The sequence below is a fragment of the Stegostoma tigrinum genome, chromosome 2 (assembly GCF_030684315.1).
Source record: "Stegostoma tigrinum isolate sSteTig4 chromosome 2, sSteTig4.hap1, whole genome shotgun sequence".
Lineage (NCBI taxonomy): Eukaryota > Metazoa > Chordata > Chondrichthyes > Orectolobiformes > Stegostomatidae > Stegostoma > Stegostoma tigrinum.
Window position 1 is genome coordinate 113440268 of NC_081355.1, and position 15468 is coordinate 113455735.

Consider the following 15468-nt stretch of genomic DNA (forward strand, 5'->3'; position numbering starts at 1 on the left):
CAAGCAACTACAATTACGTATTGTTTGCAGCACAGATACATTGGGCCTTTATCTGTGTTTTAAATGCTGATATTTGGTCCTCAGTATTCTGTAAGAGGTTAGATTTCTTGCAGATGTTCACTATGGTCTTCTGTGGATAACTTGTATCAGGGAAGAGAAAAGATGCACTTTACCTTTTAAAGATGAACTTTATAAATAAACTACAAGTGCCAGATTCTGTTACTTTTTGTTTACTGTCAAATAGACTTTTCTGTTCTTTGACCTTTCACCACAGTCAATAAGATTATTCCTGATCGAATACTTCACTGCTTTTTTAGCCACCCCAAAACCATAATCTTGTACACCATCAACAATCTATCAATCTCTACCTTAAATATAAAGACAGAGTTTTCATAGTCCTCTGAGGTAGAGAATTCCCAACGTTGACAACCTTCTGAGTAAAAACATTTTCTTTCATCTCAGATCTGAATGGTATCATCCTTATTTTTAAATTGGACTTGTTGGTTCTAGACTCCCAAACTAATGAAAACATCTCAGTTATATCAAGAGATAGTAGGAGCTGCAGATGCTGGAGAATCTGAGATAACAGGGTGTAGAGCTGGATGAACACAGCAGGCCAAGCAGCATCAGAGGAGCAGGAAGGTTGATGTTTCGGGCCTAGACCCTTCTTCAGAAAATTCCTCAACAGGCGTTTTGGACTAGACCATTCCTGTGCAGCACTAATTATGACCATTTGTACAAGAGATGTGAGACCTAGAAAAAATTCCTACATTGTGGAATGACTGTTCACAATACATACCAATAATTTGGAGGCAGGATCCTTTCTGAAGAAAGGTCTAGCCCTGAAACGTCAGCATTCCTGCTCCTCTGATGCTGCTTGGCCTGCTGTGTTCATCCACCTCCACACCTTGTTATCTCAGTTATATCAAGCCTATTATCTGTCTCTTTAAGTATTTTGTATGTTTCAATGAGATCATCTTACATTTTCTGAAGCTGTTTGGAAAGAGTACACTGGCTCAGTTTTCCCAATCTCTGTTTGTTAGACAGTGCCACATCCTGGAAACAAGTCAAGTGAACCTTCATTCTCTCCCTTTATGACAGTAAAACTTTTCCTGACATAAGGGGATCAAATCTATGCATGGTATGTCAGATGCAGTCTAACCACACTTCTATACAATTGAAGGAAGACTTCAATATTCATATTGTCAAGTCTTCTTGTGATAAAGATTAACATTCTTTATCCTTCCTGATGACTTGTTGCACCTGCATATTAGCCTTTGGTGACTTATCGACAAGGGCACCTTTGCACCTTTCCAACCTGTGACCATTTAAGAAGTATGCTGCTCATCTGTTCTTCCTGCTAAAGTGGATAACTTCAGAGTTTTTCACATTTATTCCATCTGCCATGTTTTGTCCATGCACTAAGCCTATCCACATCCTCCGGAAGCTGCTTTATATCTTCCTGACAGTACGCATTCCCAACTAGTTTTGTGGCATCAACAAATTAGGAAACATTATCTTTGGTCCCGTCTCCAAATTATCGATATGTATTGTGAACAGTCATTCCACAATGTAGGAATTCTTTCAAGGTCTCACATCTCTTGTACTAATGGTCATAATTAGTGTTGCATAAGAGGGTATAGTCCAAAATACCTGTTGAGGAATTTTGAAGCAAGGTATGCCTGGACTCCAATGAATTTAGGTCAAGAGTCAACTGGATTTCAGGGCCAAAATTTTGCAAGGATCAATATAAGAAAGGAAGGTTCGAGCATGGGACTATCTTTCAATCATTGGTCAATTTAATATAACTTTCCCATAAGTTTGGAATGCTGCACTAACAGTTGCAACATTTAACACTGTGACATGAACTCATGAGAAATATGCTTATAAAATATTAAAGATTGTTGGTTGACAGCATCATTTATATCCTTCTGTTTTACTCATACCTAAGTTTCACTTATCCTTTCCTTCTACCATGTTCCCCACCTTTTTTCAACTCCTTCAAATGAATTTGTTTGTACAACTGAATTGTGGGTTGATGACAAGATGATGCCTCTTCCATAGTGAAATATGTACATTTTTGATCTGCTCATTTCTCTTCAAATTTGAATAAATGCATCTAATAAATTTAAAAACTTTGTAGGCAACAAATGAGAACAGGACCTGCTTTTGATGAGATGCTAATGTTTTAATTTGGTTCTTCTGTCCTTCATTTAAGCTCAATCTGGACTTCAAGGTTCTTTTATACTTTTATGGCCAATACATACGTGATGATATGGCAGCAGAACTTCTTGTTCTGAGCTGCACTGGTTCAAACCTTCCAGCAGAGTGTCTGAGGCGTGACTGTTTAAGTCACAGTTATGATGCAGACCCAAAGGGCTGAGTGGCCTACTCCTGCACCGATTTTCTATGTTTATATCACAGTATGCCTCAGAGGCTCCTCTCCATATTCATTAAACTCCGTCTCTGTACAAAGTGCTGCCCTGGATGCTATTCCACTGCACCCATGCATTAAAAACAAGTTGTAAAAGTAAAATGTGTCCTTCATGCCTACCCATGGTGCATCTTTTATGACTTCCAGAGTTCAAAAGCTTTCTGTTCAACTCTTCCCACTTAACTAACCCAACATGAGCTCTGGATTAAAGCAGCAGATTTCATGAGAAGGACTAAACCATTCAGTGTCCTGAGAATTGGACTTCAATTGGACCAGACCCAAAGTCTGCTTCCAAAGTGTGTACTCTAGCTTTTTAATTTCCATTGGGGATTTTAAAATGTATTTAAATATCCTTCCTGTCATATTAGATGTTCACATCACCTGCATTGCTAAAACTATCTTTAAGAAGCAAAACTATTTCATGAACAATACTTCTTGAACCTCCCAATGACTCTCAACTATCTGTGAAATGCAACTCATATAGAATTTGAATACTGCCTTAATTTCTTTCATACGCCTTACATAGAAGTACAAGAAGGCCACGAGGTGAAAAATCATTTCCAGTTCTCATTCTCCCTCTTTTCTCTCTCTCATTTGCAGCTTTTCTTTGACCTTATTTAACATACATGTTCACCATGGCTTTCCTCATCCATTTTAAATGTTAAGTACGCTGGTCTTCCTACATCACATTTTATTAGAATGAAGACCCTTGCATAGATCACCTATTCTGACTCAGACTTTCCTAGGCCCTCAAAACTGCACGTGATTGCCACCTCCCCTAAATTTCTTTCTCATCAACAGCTATGTTTGAATTTACATAATCTTTAGTTCTGATCTATGGAGTTTCTGCTTGAATTCCATCATGTCAGTTGCTACATTTGGATTTTTTTATACCATCGAAAATGACAGACCCTTGCACATTTCAGATTTGAAGAAAGCTAATGCCAGGATTTCTTAGGAATTTTGCCAGCCTCCCATAGATTATGAAATGAGGCCTGTGAAACCTCTGGTAGGTGGTAGTAATTCAGTCATATAATTTACCCAGTGTTTGTGGGAAACTCCATCCATCTCTTTCAAGAAAGACAGGATTAATTTATTATATTGAGAGCTCCCATTCCTTGACTAAGTTAGGGGCTGACATATTACTGGAAAGTGATTTAAGGGTATATTTGGTATATCAGAAATAGAGGTTAAGTGATACCTTATATCGATTTTAACAGGCTTTTGAAGAAAGGAAGGTGGAAGAACCACCAGAGTTGTGTTTTCTGTGAAACAATAAAATTTAATGTAGGCTACAGTGGTATTGTCCACTGATTGGGGATCCAGGCGGATCCCTGCATCACCAGTTTCAGGAAGGCCCGTTAGATACAGTGCCAGCCTGGCATTTAGCTGTGAGCTACAGACCTTTCCTCCGATCAAAGATGCCAGGGTTAATATGCTGACCCCTGAGAGCTGCCATCTAACCAGAGACCAGCAGGTCTTAGACGAGTAATGGCAGAAGAGAGGTCACAGGTTTCAACAGGAAAGGCCGGGGGTAGCTTTCAGTTGACTGTCCCTGCATATAGACTGCCTGAGAGTGAGGCGGTGGCATGCTGGTAATGTCACTACACCTGTAATCCAGAATCCCAAGCTAATAGATATGGATCCCAGCACGACAGGCAATGAAATGAGCTAGCCTAACATTACAACCGTGTAACTGCTTTCAACTGTTGAAAGACCAATCTGGTTCACTCATATCCTTTCGAGAAGGAAAGCTGTCATTTTTACCTGGTCTGGCTGATATATGACTGCAGAGCCACAGCAGTGTGGGTAGCCATTTAACTGCCTTCTAAATAAATAGACATGGACAAAAATGCTGGCCTAGCCATTGATGCCCACATGAACAGACAAATAAGAGAGCCACTGCCCCTACCCACACCAGCCCTAAAAATCTGCAACGGACAGTCTTTTTCTTCTTGTCTATGACAGATTAGATGAAAATTTCATTCTTGCTATTCCAGTGAAAATAATGACCAAATTGAATTTTGCTCTGATCTGTGACTCAGTTGAATTGTAAATGTAAGTTGTAGTTTTGTCGCTCTATTTTATAAATGAAGCTTTCAAAAATGACTCCTACTCAATTTGGGAGATATTTCACCCACAACTTGAATGGTAATCAGTTTGAGTTACAACATTTTCTTTATTATTACTGGAATGCTTCGTGATTCATCTTTTTTTAGCTGCTGAACACTGGACAGTTTGATAGTTAACAATTTCTATCCGTAATTTACGTTGATTACTGTACAGCATTTTAGCCTCAAAGAAGCTTCCACTGCTCATCTTACAGTTTATTTTTATCTCTTTTGAGTTTGAGCACCAAACTTACGTGCTTGCGCTAGTTGTTGAGTCACAAGGCACTTTGCTTTTTAGTGCTTCATATGAGTCAGTGCCAGCTGCTGTTGAGGCCTTAATTTGGCATTTAGAATGATCTTATTCTGTCCTTCTGTGCCTTTCATTCATTCATTTATCACTTGCAAATCATTTAATGATTCACTGTATCAAATTATATGTACTCCAATTCTGTAATTAAGTATTTTGTTTATACTTCAATGGCGTGGACTCTCATTGGCAAACCCTAACTCTTTGCCAATCCCTAATTAATTTTGAACTGGGTGGCTTGTTAGACAATTCAAAACAGCAGTTAAGAGTCAACCATGTTGCTATGAGTTGGGAGTTACTTGTAGGCCAAACCACGTAACGGTAGCAGATATTGAGACAAAGCTAGGTGGGAATGTGTCTTGAGAGGAAAATGTAAAGACGGTTCAAATGGATTTGGACAGACTTAGAGAGTGGACAAGAACATGGTAGGCGGAATACAATGTGAGGTTATTCATTTTGGTAAGGGAAAGAGAGGTGCAGAATATTTTTGAAATGTTATGAGGTGGGGAAGTGTAGGTTGAAAGTGTACATGTACAAAGGGAGCTGGAAATCCACGTCGCTACATCATTGAAGGCTAATATTGAGGTAAGACAAGTTATGAGGAAGGCTGATGGAATGATAGCCTTTATCTGGAGAGGATTTGTGTATAGGAGTAGCAAAGTCTTGCTTATAGAAAAAATGACCTTGGTTAGGCCAAACTTGGTGTACTATGTGAAATTTTGGTCTCCTTTTCTCAGAAGGTAGAAACTGTGTCTGAATTGCCTAGAGTTTCAAAGAATAAAGGTGATCTTATTGAAACCCACAAAATACTTAAGGGATTACACAGGGCATATACTATTAAGATGTTTTCCCTTGGTGGGGAATCCAAGGCCATGGGACAAAATAAGGGGTAAGTGACTTAATACAGTACAAGGAAAATTCTTGTCACTCAGAGGGTTGAGAGCCTTTGGAATTCTCTACCCAAGGTACTGTGAAAAATCAGCTTTTGAATAAGTTTAAATTATGGCTTGACAGATTCCTAGATACTGATGATATGTCAGGGATATAGAGCATAGTGTGGGGTAAAGGTATTACATTAGATGATCAGCTAGAATCATATTGAATGACATATCAGTTCAGTGGGCTGAATGGCCTAATCCTTTTCCTTTGTTCTTAATCAGAAAGAGGAGCATCCTACTCTGATCAAACAATCTCATGGGAATGAGCCTTTTCAGGGAAGGATATTCTCCCCATGAACAAGCAGATATGAGACAAGCTGACAATAATAACTTGCATGCATATCATTAAATCGCCTAATGACATGAGAGATAATGGTTTAAATGTGTGTACAGAGACTGATGAAAGTGGGACAGACTTAAATTATCAGTTTTGTTCATAAATTATAATTTTCTTTGTTGACCATGTGTATTGAGCATCATGGGTAACTTGAAACAATGATAATGTACAGGTAGTTCTGCAATAGCGTGTGTTTTGTTAACACAAATTGGCAGTAACGCGATTAATGAATAGTGCACATTGTTTAGATAATGCAAACTTTCTGCTGTACAGGTATAGCTATTTCCTTATGTGATTTGCTATAGCGCGAGATCACACAAGAATGCAGCTACCATGTTATAGGAGAACTACCTGTATGCAATTCTTTGGTTATTTTTTATAAAAAGGGATGCTTCGAGAAATGTATTCGTCCATACCAGATAAGCTAGCTTGCTGTAGTTATGTGACCTCTTTCTCTGCTTCTGCTTTCTTTTTAATTTAGCTTATGGCAACCATCAAACACATTAGTTCAAACACAGACTACAGATGGATATAGGGAGGATGGTGCTGGCTGATGAGTCATATTGTGGGCAGAGCTGGGAGAAAAGGAGGAGACAGCCCTGAGTATCTAGCCTTTGAGATGACATATCACTCCATCAGGATTATGGGGAACAACTGGAAAGTGGAGTTATGGCCGTGATCAAATGAGTCATGATCTTACAGCAGGCTCAAGAGAGCAAATGATCTACATCTGATCCTATTTGTTATGTTCTTACATTGATCACACAGTGCTATATACAGTTGTCTACTAATGTCATGAAAAATACAAAGTGCTTCAAATCAAAAATAAAAAGAGAAAAGTGCTGACAAAAGTTTAACTTAAATTTGTTAAGCCACTTTTTATTTCCAGACGCTGAGTGACTTGCTGTGCACTTGCAATGTTCTATTTATAATGCCGACATAGTAAGGGTAGTGATTTCAGTTCAGAATTGTGTTTTCTTTTTCCTTCACAGAATGAGACTGAGCCTCATTTAGTTTACCAGGTCATTGGCCATGATGTTCCTTTGCAGTTTCTACAACTTGGTAAGATCACTGGGATGTGCAGTATGTTTCAGAATTATCAAACAGAACCTTAGCACATTTGTGAAGAGTTAACTGGCTCGATAATGTAATTTTGCACCAAAGGCATATATGAGCACATATATGAGATCAAAGCTGATTCTGTATGGTGAATTTCTGACATTACATGTACTTTACTTGATACTACATACTGTAGTACAATAGCTTACCCCACTCATGAACTCATAGAAATGCAGTGACCTCGAGGTTTTATCTCTAGACCATTAATTCTGAGACCCAGGTAACATTCTGGGTATTTGGGTTCAAATCCCAACATGGTAGATACCATTTGAATTCAATTGAAAAGAAATCTGCAGTTAAGAGTCTAATAATGATCATGAAGCTGTTGTCAGTTGTCAGGAAGATCCCATCTAGTTCACTACTATCCTCTAGGGAAGGAAACTGCTGCCCTTACATGATCTGGTCAACATGTCACTCCAGAACCACAGAAATGTAGTTGACTCTTAACTGCCCTCTGGATAATTAAAGATGGTCAGTAAGTGCAAGCCTAGCCAGCGATGCCTATGTCCTGTGAATGAATAAAAATAAAGGCTATATCATGGCTTGCTTCCAGACAGGTGAAATAAACCACTAATTTATTGTTGGCATTTTATACCACTTCACAGTCCGTAGAACCTCCATAGTTTCACATACACTGACTTAAGTATTTGCTGTTCTTTGTGCAGAAAGCTTTAGGGGTAGAACAGTTTCAGTGCTTCACCATGCAGTGTGCTACCCACCAGGAGGCTGGAAGCTGCTGCAAATTGAGTCTTGGGCCATTGTAACAGGTCTGTTTTAGGCAGTCACCAGAAGGCTTACAAAATGCTTCTGACTCATTTAGCAGTGACCTAAGTGATCCTGCCAGGCCATCTCATGGATAAATTGATCAGTATTGCACGACATTTTTGTTTGAAGTACAGACACAATGCATGCCAAATTTCTGGCTCTTCGAAGAGTAGAGACTAAGGAACCATACATTAGTCCGTCCAGTTGGTGGGAACATTATGGGATACAGGTAATTGAAGAAACTTTTTTTTAGATAAGCATTTTTGCTGTGCATTTTTAAATGATACATTCTTGAAAAATGTTAATTTATAAAACTAGAAATTATTATTAAAACTGGCAGACTAAGCGAACATACAGCATTATATCCCAATTAGTGTATATTCCACTTAACAGACAGGTGCTTTAGCTGCCAGTAAAAATAATTGGATTAAAGTTGCAGCAGAGTAGTAATTGAATGAGAAATAGAGCAACTCAATTTTAAGTCTATTTCCTCCTGGAAATTTCTCTCATTTTTGAAGAAAGAAGTCATGAAGTACTACTCTTTGAAATAACTATTATCTTAGAAGCTTCGAGTGGTGTTCCAAAGCCATTATCAGAAAAAAAATACTGCTCCATATAGCACCAGCAATATGTTCAGCATTTGATTTCAGTGGCAGTTGTGATTGATAATGTTGTTCTTGCTTCTGGTATGACAGCAATTTTAAAAGCTAACCACTGAATTTCATCGAGTAATTAACCATAAATGTCAATTTGAATAATGTTTTTGTACTGCATATTTTTTTCAGAACATGCCGAGAGGAATGATCTGTTTGATGCTAGGCGTACTATCCTTTTTAGAAAGAAAAGACAGGTATGTTCAATATGTTTAGCAAGACATTTATCATTGTAAAGTAAAAAGATTACAGCAAAAATTGTCTTGCCTTTTGATACGTAACTGGAATTTCAGTTCATTTTTCTGTTTAATTGGAACTTTGAATTGCAGAGTGCTGTGGGTGGAAATGAGAAAGGCTGTGGCAGTTTTCAGCTAAGTCTGTCTGAGTGGTTAGTATGGAGATGGTTCAAGGTTTGAAAAAGATCAATGGGCCAGTTTTCTGGACCTCTGCCCGGCATACATTGACCAATTTTTCAAAACTGTGACATGTGGGGAAGGCAGAGCTCTGTCTATGTTGGTTACGTTAGATGACCAATGTTAACAATCTTGGTGTGGGATAGTTGAGGTTATTTAATTACATAGAATTGGCATAAACACTAAGTCATATGAGAAGAAAATTACCAAGCACCTCTACTGTTGCAGCATATAGACAAGAATGTGGACTATATTAGACAGTTAATGGGGAAAGTATACTTGTTTTTCTTTGGTTCCGTTTATCAAGGTTGGATCATGGAGAGAGGGTTCTTTGTATTTTGCATTATCAGCAGTGAGAGTTGTGCATGCTTTCAGAGTGCAGTGCTTTGAATGTGTTAGAATAGACCCTCAGCATGCAAGCACCAAGATGTCATTACATGCTGAAGTTCTGCTTGCCTCCAGTGTTGTGAAGGACGGTTTGTTCTCTTTGCCACCGTAAGCTGCAGGTAGTTCGATTGTACCTCACAGAAGGTTTTGTACAGAAAAGCACCTTTGACCATAGGCCCATTGGGGAGTGGTCTGCACATAATGTCTTTGATGCCTTGCAGGGAGAGGAGAAAGTCAATCCTGTTGGATAGTTTCCTGAAGCAAATTGTCAAAATCATTTGGCAAAATGCCTCATTGCCTGAACTTTCCAACAAGTGCCAAAGCTTAGCCTAACTGGTAGTGAGAAAGGCACGACCTGTCTGATGTTTCATGCGTACCTGGGTACTGCAACTGCACCTTGCTGCTGAGATAGTTCCAGTGATGAAGAGACAATCACAAGTCTCCTACTGAAATGTACCTTCACCTGCAGCAGCTCCATGATACGGGACTTCCTGCTCCATGGCTGATCCCTGGGATGCACATTGAGACAAACGTCAGGATCATCAACTCAGTGAAATGTTTGAAACTTGATGATCTTCCATGCAAAGATTGCCCTTGGCCAAATGTTGCAACCTAGCAAATTACAAGATCCAGAACTCTGTCATGAGGAACGGATTGAAGCTTGGGACAGCCATTGCTGAGGCACAGTGGGGAAAGGCCACCCTCGGAGGCCTTTCTGCCATAATGCACTGAGGGACTTTTAACTTATAGAACCCCTCATAGCCTTTGTCAGAATATATGTAAAATTTCTAATCATATTTATGTCACAAATGGTACAATTTTGCATTTAGAAGGAGGCACCTAGGAGTGTAGTTCTCCCAAATGAAAATATGGTATATTTGTTGTATTTCTATTTTTGGCAAAAGCAAGTATAGACAGTGCTAAAATAGTATTACCCCTTTCTGTTCCCATGAACCTGGTGTTAAACTCGCAAAAACGCAACTCCCTTTGTTAATATTTAGTTTTCTGATGTTAAAACCTAAGGTGGCTCTCAGTGGTCTTGTAGTTTCATCCTTCCCACTGTGGAATTCAGAGAATGTGTCATTAAACACTGCACACACTTGTTTCGTTGCATTGTAATAATTTCTCAGTTGACAGTTGCCTGTGGCTCCTTATTTCATTTGTGGCCAAATAATTAGCAGTTGCATACCATTAGTGTCTGTCATTGCAAGCATGTGCTTACTTCTAGTAAATCTTATTTGCATCTTCCCTCTGGTTTTGGCATACATCCCAAAGGAACACAATACCAGTTGCAGTATTTAATTCTATATCTAACAAATCCTTTGCCCAAATATAGCATTATCATTTTGTTTCTGTACTCTATGCCTTTAGATATAAAACACAGATTCTTATATTTTTCCTCTACAGCTTTATCGGTATGTTTTCCACTTTTAAAGATTTACATTTATCCACGTTAAATTCTCACTTTTGCTCTATTCCTCTAAATTGTATGAACCCATGAATATTGAAAGTTCCCTTTCAGATTAACTTAAACCTGACCCTTTTCTCCCCTTTCTCTAAAAGCTTAGGAGAAGTTGTTTAATTACAAGGCAGCATAACAGTTTATGAGACTACACTCAGCAGAGTGTTGCCTCTTATAATAAAAGAAATTTTGCTGGATGTGCATGCGAGACTTACACATATGTAATGCATTTCTATGCCTCTGTTCCTGTTTTACCCCACTGTTAGTCCATCTCTTGCCTCCCAGTAAACATCAACCCAGGACGCCTATTCATTTCTTGAAATTATTTGCTGATCTTATTTGCAGAAGAATAATATACAGTAAACAGGAGGGCAGTGCTTTAGTTGAGCGCCAAGAGAAAAAATTGTATTTACAAAACGGTGGATCACATTTTGCCAAACTTTATATGATCACACAGTGATTCTGCATATTCCTCCAACACCATTCCCACATAATGTTCAAAGTCCGAAGTCTGGGCATCCAACAGTGTCAGATTCATTGCCCACAAACCATTGACAAGCTTTCTTCTTTTAATATATCAATATTTCAGCATCTGTGCAGGAGTATTTATGGTAGTGAGCAGGATCTGCAAGAGACAGAATTTGGACTCTGTTGCAAACAAAGGATACAATTTTGCCCCAGCTATTAGTGGTAATAAAGGCATATAATGAGTGAGCTGGTTCCGGAGAGATACTCACCTCTTTCTTGCCACCTCAGTGATTAAATGCTGGGCAGGAAGATCCATGGGTGATTTTCTCAATTCACCACCAATTTAGGCCCTTTTTAGACAATTAACAGCACGTAAGGGCCTCAATTTATCAGTAGGCTAGTAACCTGCCTTTGTAGCAAATGGGACATAAAAAATTCTTTGACCCTCTTGGATTAAAGGTCTGTTCTACTTGTGAAGACCAGGCTGTCTGGCAATCTACATTGGTTTTAGTAATGTGAAGTCTTCTTTCGGTTGTAAAAACTCAGATAAAGCTTCATCCAGTAACCCCAATGCAATATGGTCTCATATGAACTTTGTTCAATGAACCATGTTAACAGTTATCTGTGAGGTGATATGTATTTATGAATGAATCAATGGTTTACCTGGCTCCTGGTTGTACTCTTTAAACTTTGGTGTATAAGGGAATTATACTTGCCGAAAATGGGAATCAGAAGTCTGTGTTATGCCATGATTATTTACAATTTCTTTATTTTTGCCCTATTTAATGAAAATGGTATTGCCAATGCTGACAATCATGCACAACACCGTGATCTGGCCTTTATCCTTCTTTTTATTGATACTTGAGTCAGTGTGCTATCTGCTAAACCATGGATTCCATTTGTTCCAATTCATGTCCTGATCAGGGACCTGAGCACAGCTTCTGGCCTAGAGATGAAGTGTCAAGGCCCAAAACGTCAGCTTTTGTACTCCTAAGATGCTGCTTGGCCTGCTGTGTTCATCCAGCTTCACACTTTATTATCTTGGATTCTCCAGCATCTGCAGTTCCCATTATCTCTGATCCAAGATCCTGAGGGGTTTGGCGGAGCGTATGTAGAAAGCTTTTGACTTGTGGCAGAGTTTTAAAACTAGACGTCACAGTTTAAAAATCCGAAGTCACCCATTTAAGGCAGCGATAAAGAGATTTTTTTTCTGACAGAGGACCATGAGCCTTTGAAACTTTCTTTTTGCAAAGGATGTAAAGCAGAGTTTTTGAATATGTTCAATGCAGACTTAAATAGATTCTTGATAAGTAAGGGGAAGAAAGGTTATTATAGGTAGGTGGGAATTTAGAATGATCAGGTCAGCTATGATCTTTTTGAATGGTGGAGCAGCCTGAGTGACTTATTCCTCATTCATATTTTCATATGCTGAGCTTCTCCTTGCCAGTTTTCTTTTCGAACAATATTAATGAGTCTTCATGGCCACCCACTTTAATCATCACGGCCTGGATGCCCCAGAGGCAAAGCTGATGCAGGAGCTTTCAGTGAATTAGTAGCCTTGGTGGCAAGGTAAAGAGATTCCTGTCCTTAGTTCCAGATGTCTTTCAAGATTTAATTTATTGAATATCTTCTTATCCTTATCTGTTATTGCATGACCCAAAAGAAAATTGAATTAATTACTCTGACATGAGTTCCTTTTTGTAAATCCTTGCTGACTCTTCGCATTATTTTATTCTGAAATACTGTGTTAACTTTGTCCTTGATAACTAATTCCACCATTTTACTGGTAATGATATCAGATTAACTGGGTTTCAGTTTTACCGGATACTTAACAGATCCATTTTGAAACGAATGCTATTATCCAGGACTCTAGCAGCACTTTTTTATAGTGAATCCCTAATTATCTCTGTTTATGCTATTGCCAGTATTTCCTTATTTGTTTTATTCTTTTAACAAGATTTTGAAAACTTTTCTGAATTTTCCCTCAATTATTCTTTCTACACTTTTATACGAAACAACTCGTAATATTGGTTAATAAAGTGTGAAGCTGGATGAACACAGCAGGACAAGCAGCATCTCAGGAGCACAAAAGCTGACGTTTCGGGCCTAGACCCTTCATCAGATAGGGTATGGGGTGAGGGTTCTGGGATAAATAGGGAGAGAGGGGGAGGCGGACCGAAGATGGAGAGAAAAGAAGATAGGTGGAGAGGAGAGTATAGGTGGGGAGGTAGGGAGGGGAATAGGTCAGTCCAGGGAAGACGGACAGGTCAAGGAGGTGGGATGAGGTTAGCAGGTAGGAAATGGAGGTGCGACTTGGGGTGGGAGGAAGGGATGGGTGAGAGGAAGAACAGGTTAGGGAGGCAGAGACAGGCTGGGCTGGTTTGGGATGCAGTGGTGGGAGGGGAAGAGCTGGGCTGGTTGTGTGGTGCAGTGGGGGGAGGGGACGAACTGGGCTGGTTTTGGGATGCAGTGGGGGAAGGGGAGATATTGAAGCTTGTGAAGTCCACATTGATACCATTGGGCTGCAGGGTTCCCAAGCGGAATATGAGTTGCTGTTCCTGCAACCTTCGGGTGGCATCATTGTGGCACTGCAGGAGGTCCGTGATGTAATATTGGAATGCCTTACTATAATATGAATTATAATCATTAAGACAGCTTTTTTCACATCGCTGAACTTCCATGTTGCAAGTAATCAATAAACAGTATCCAAAAAACTATTGCATACATGAGAACACAATAACATAAGAACTAGGAGCAGGAGTAGGCCACCCGGAACCTCGAGCCTGACCTACCATTCAATAAGATCATGGCAGATCTTTATGAGACTCAAGACAACAAAATGTGAGGCTGGATGAACACAGCAGGCCAAGCAGCATCTCAGGAGCACAAAAGCTGACGTTTCGGGCCTAGACCCTTCATCAGAGAGGGTGATGGGGTGAGGGTTCTGGAATAAATAGGAAGAGACGGGGAGGCGGACCGAAGGTGGAGAGAAAAGAAGATAGGTGGAGAGAGTATAGGTGGGGAGGTAGGGAGGGGATAGGTCAGTCCAGGGAAGACGGACAGGTCAAGGAGGTGGGATGAGGTTAGTAGGTAGATGGGGGTGCGGCTTGGGGTGGGAGGAAGGGATGGGTGAGAGGAAGAACAGGTTAGGGAGGCAGAGACAGGTTGGACTGGTTTTGGGATGCAGTGGGTGGGGGGGAAGAGCTGGGCTGGTTGTGTGGTGCAGTGGGGGGAGGGGACAAACTGGGCTGGTTTAGGGATGCAGTAGGGGAAGGGGAGATTTTGAAACTGGTGAAGTCCACATTGATACCATTAGGCTGCAGGGTTCCCAGGCGGAATATGAGTTGCTGTTCCTGCAACCTTCGGGTGGCATCATTGTGGCAGTGCAGGAGGCCCATGATGGACATGTCATCTAAAGAATGGGAAGGGGAGTGGAAATGGTTTGCGACTGGGAGGTGCAGTTGTTTGTTGCGAACTGAGCGGAGGTGTTCTGCAAAGCGGTCTCCAAGCCTCCGCTTGGTTTCCCCAATGTAGAGGAAGCCACACCGGGTACAGTGGATGCAGTATACCATATTGGCAGATGTGCAGGTGAACCTCTGCTTAATGTGGAATGTCATCTTGGGGCCTGGGATGGGGGTGAGGGGGGAGGTGTGGGGGCAAGTGTAGCATTTCCTGCGGTTGCAGGGGAAGGTGCTGGGTGTGGTGGGGTTGGAGGGCAGTGTGGAGCGAACAAGGGAGTCACGGAGAGAGTGGTCTCTCCGGAAAGCAGACAGGGGTGGGGATGGAAAAATGTCTTGGGTGGTGGGGTCGGATTGTAGATGGCGGAAGTGTCGGAGGATGATGCGTTGTTTTGTGACTCAACTCCACTTACCCGCCCACACACCATAGCCCCTAATTCCTTTACTGTTCAAAAATTTATCTTGCCTTGCCTTAAGTACATTCAGCGAGGTAGCTTCAACTGTTTCACTGGGCAGCAAATTCTACAGATTCACACCCCTTTCGGTGAAGAAGTTCCTCCTGACCTCAGTCCTACATCTGCTTCCCTTTATCTTGAGTCCTAGTTTCACCTGCTAA

At 40.4% G+C, this 15468-nt stretch overlaps 1 protein-coding gene across 7 annotated transcripts in view; it reads left to right on the top strand.

The window, feature by feature from the left end:
* The window catches only part of adam22 (ADAM metallopeptidase domain 22), a 339135-nt gene that overhangs the window by 131517 nt on the left and 192150 nt on the right, over nucleotides 1-15468 (top strand). For all 7 annotated transcript variants that reach the window (XM_048555033.2, XM_048555043.2, XM_048555053.2 and 4 more), the window contains exons 7-8: nucleotides 7120-7189; nucleotides 8797-8861. In XM_048555033.2, coding sequence (XP_048410990.1) covers nucleotides 7120-7189; nucleotides 8797-8861 — 135 coding nt within the window. The remainder of the gene's footprint in view (nucleotides 1-7119; nucleotides 7190-8796; nucleotides 8862-15468) is intronic.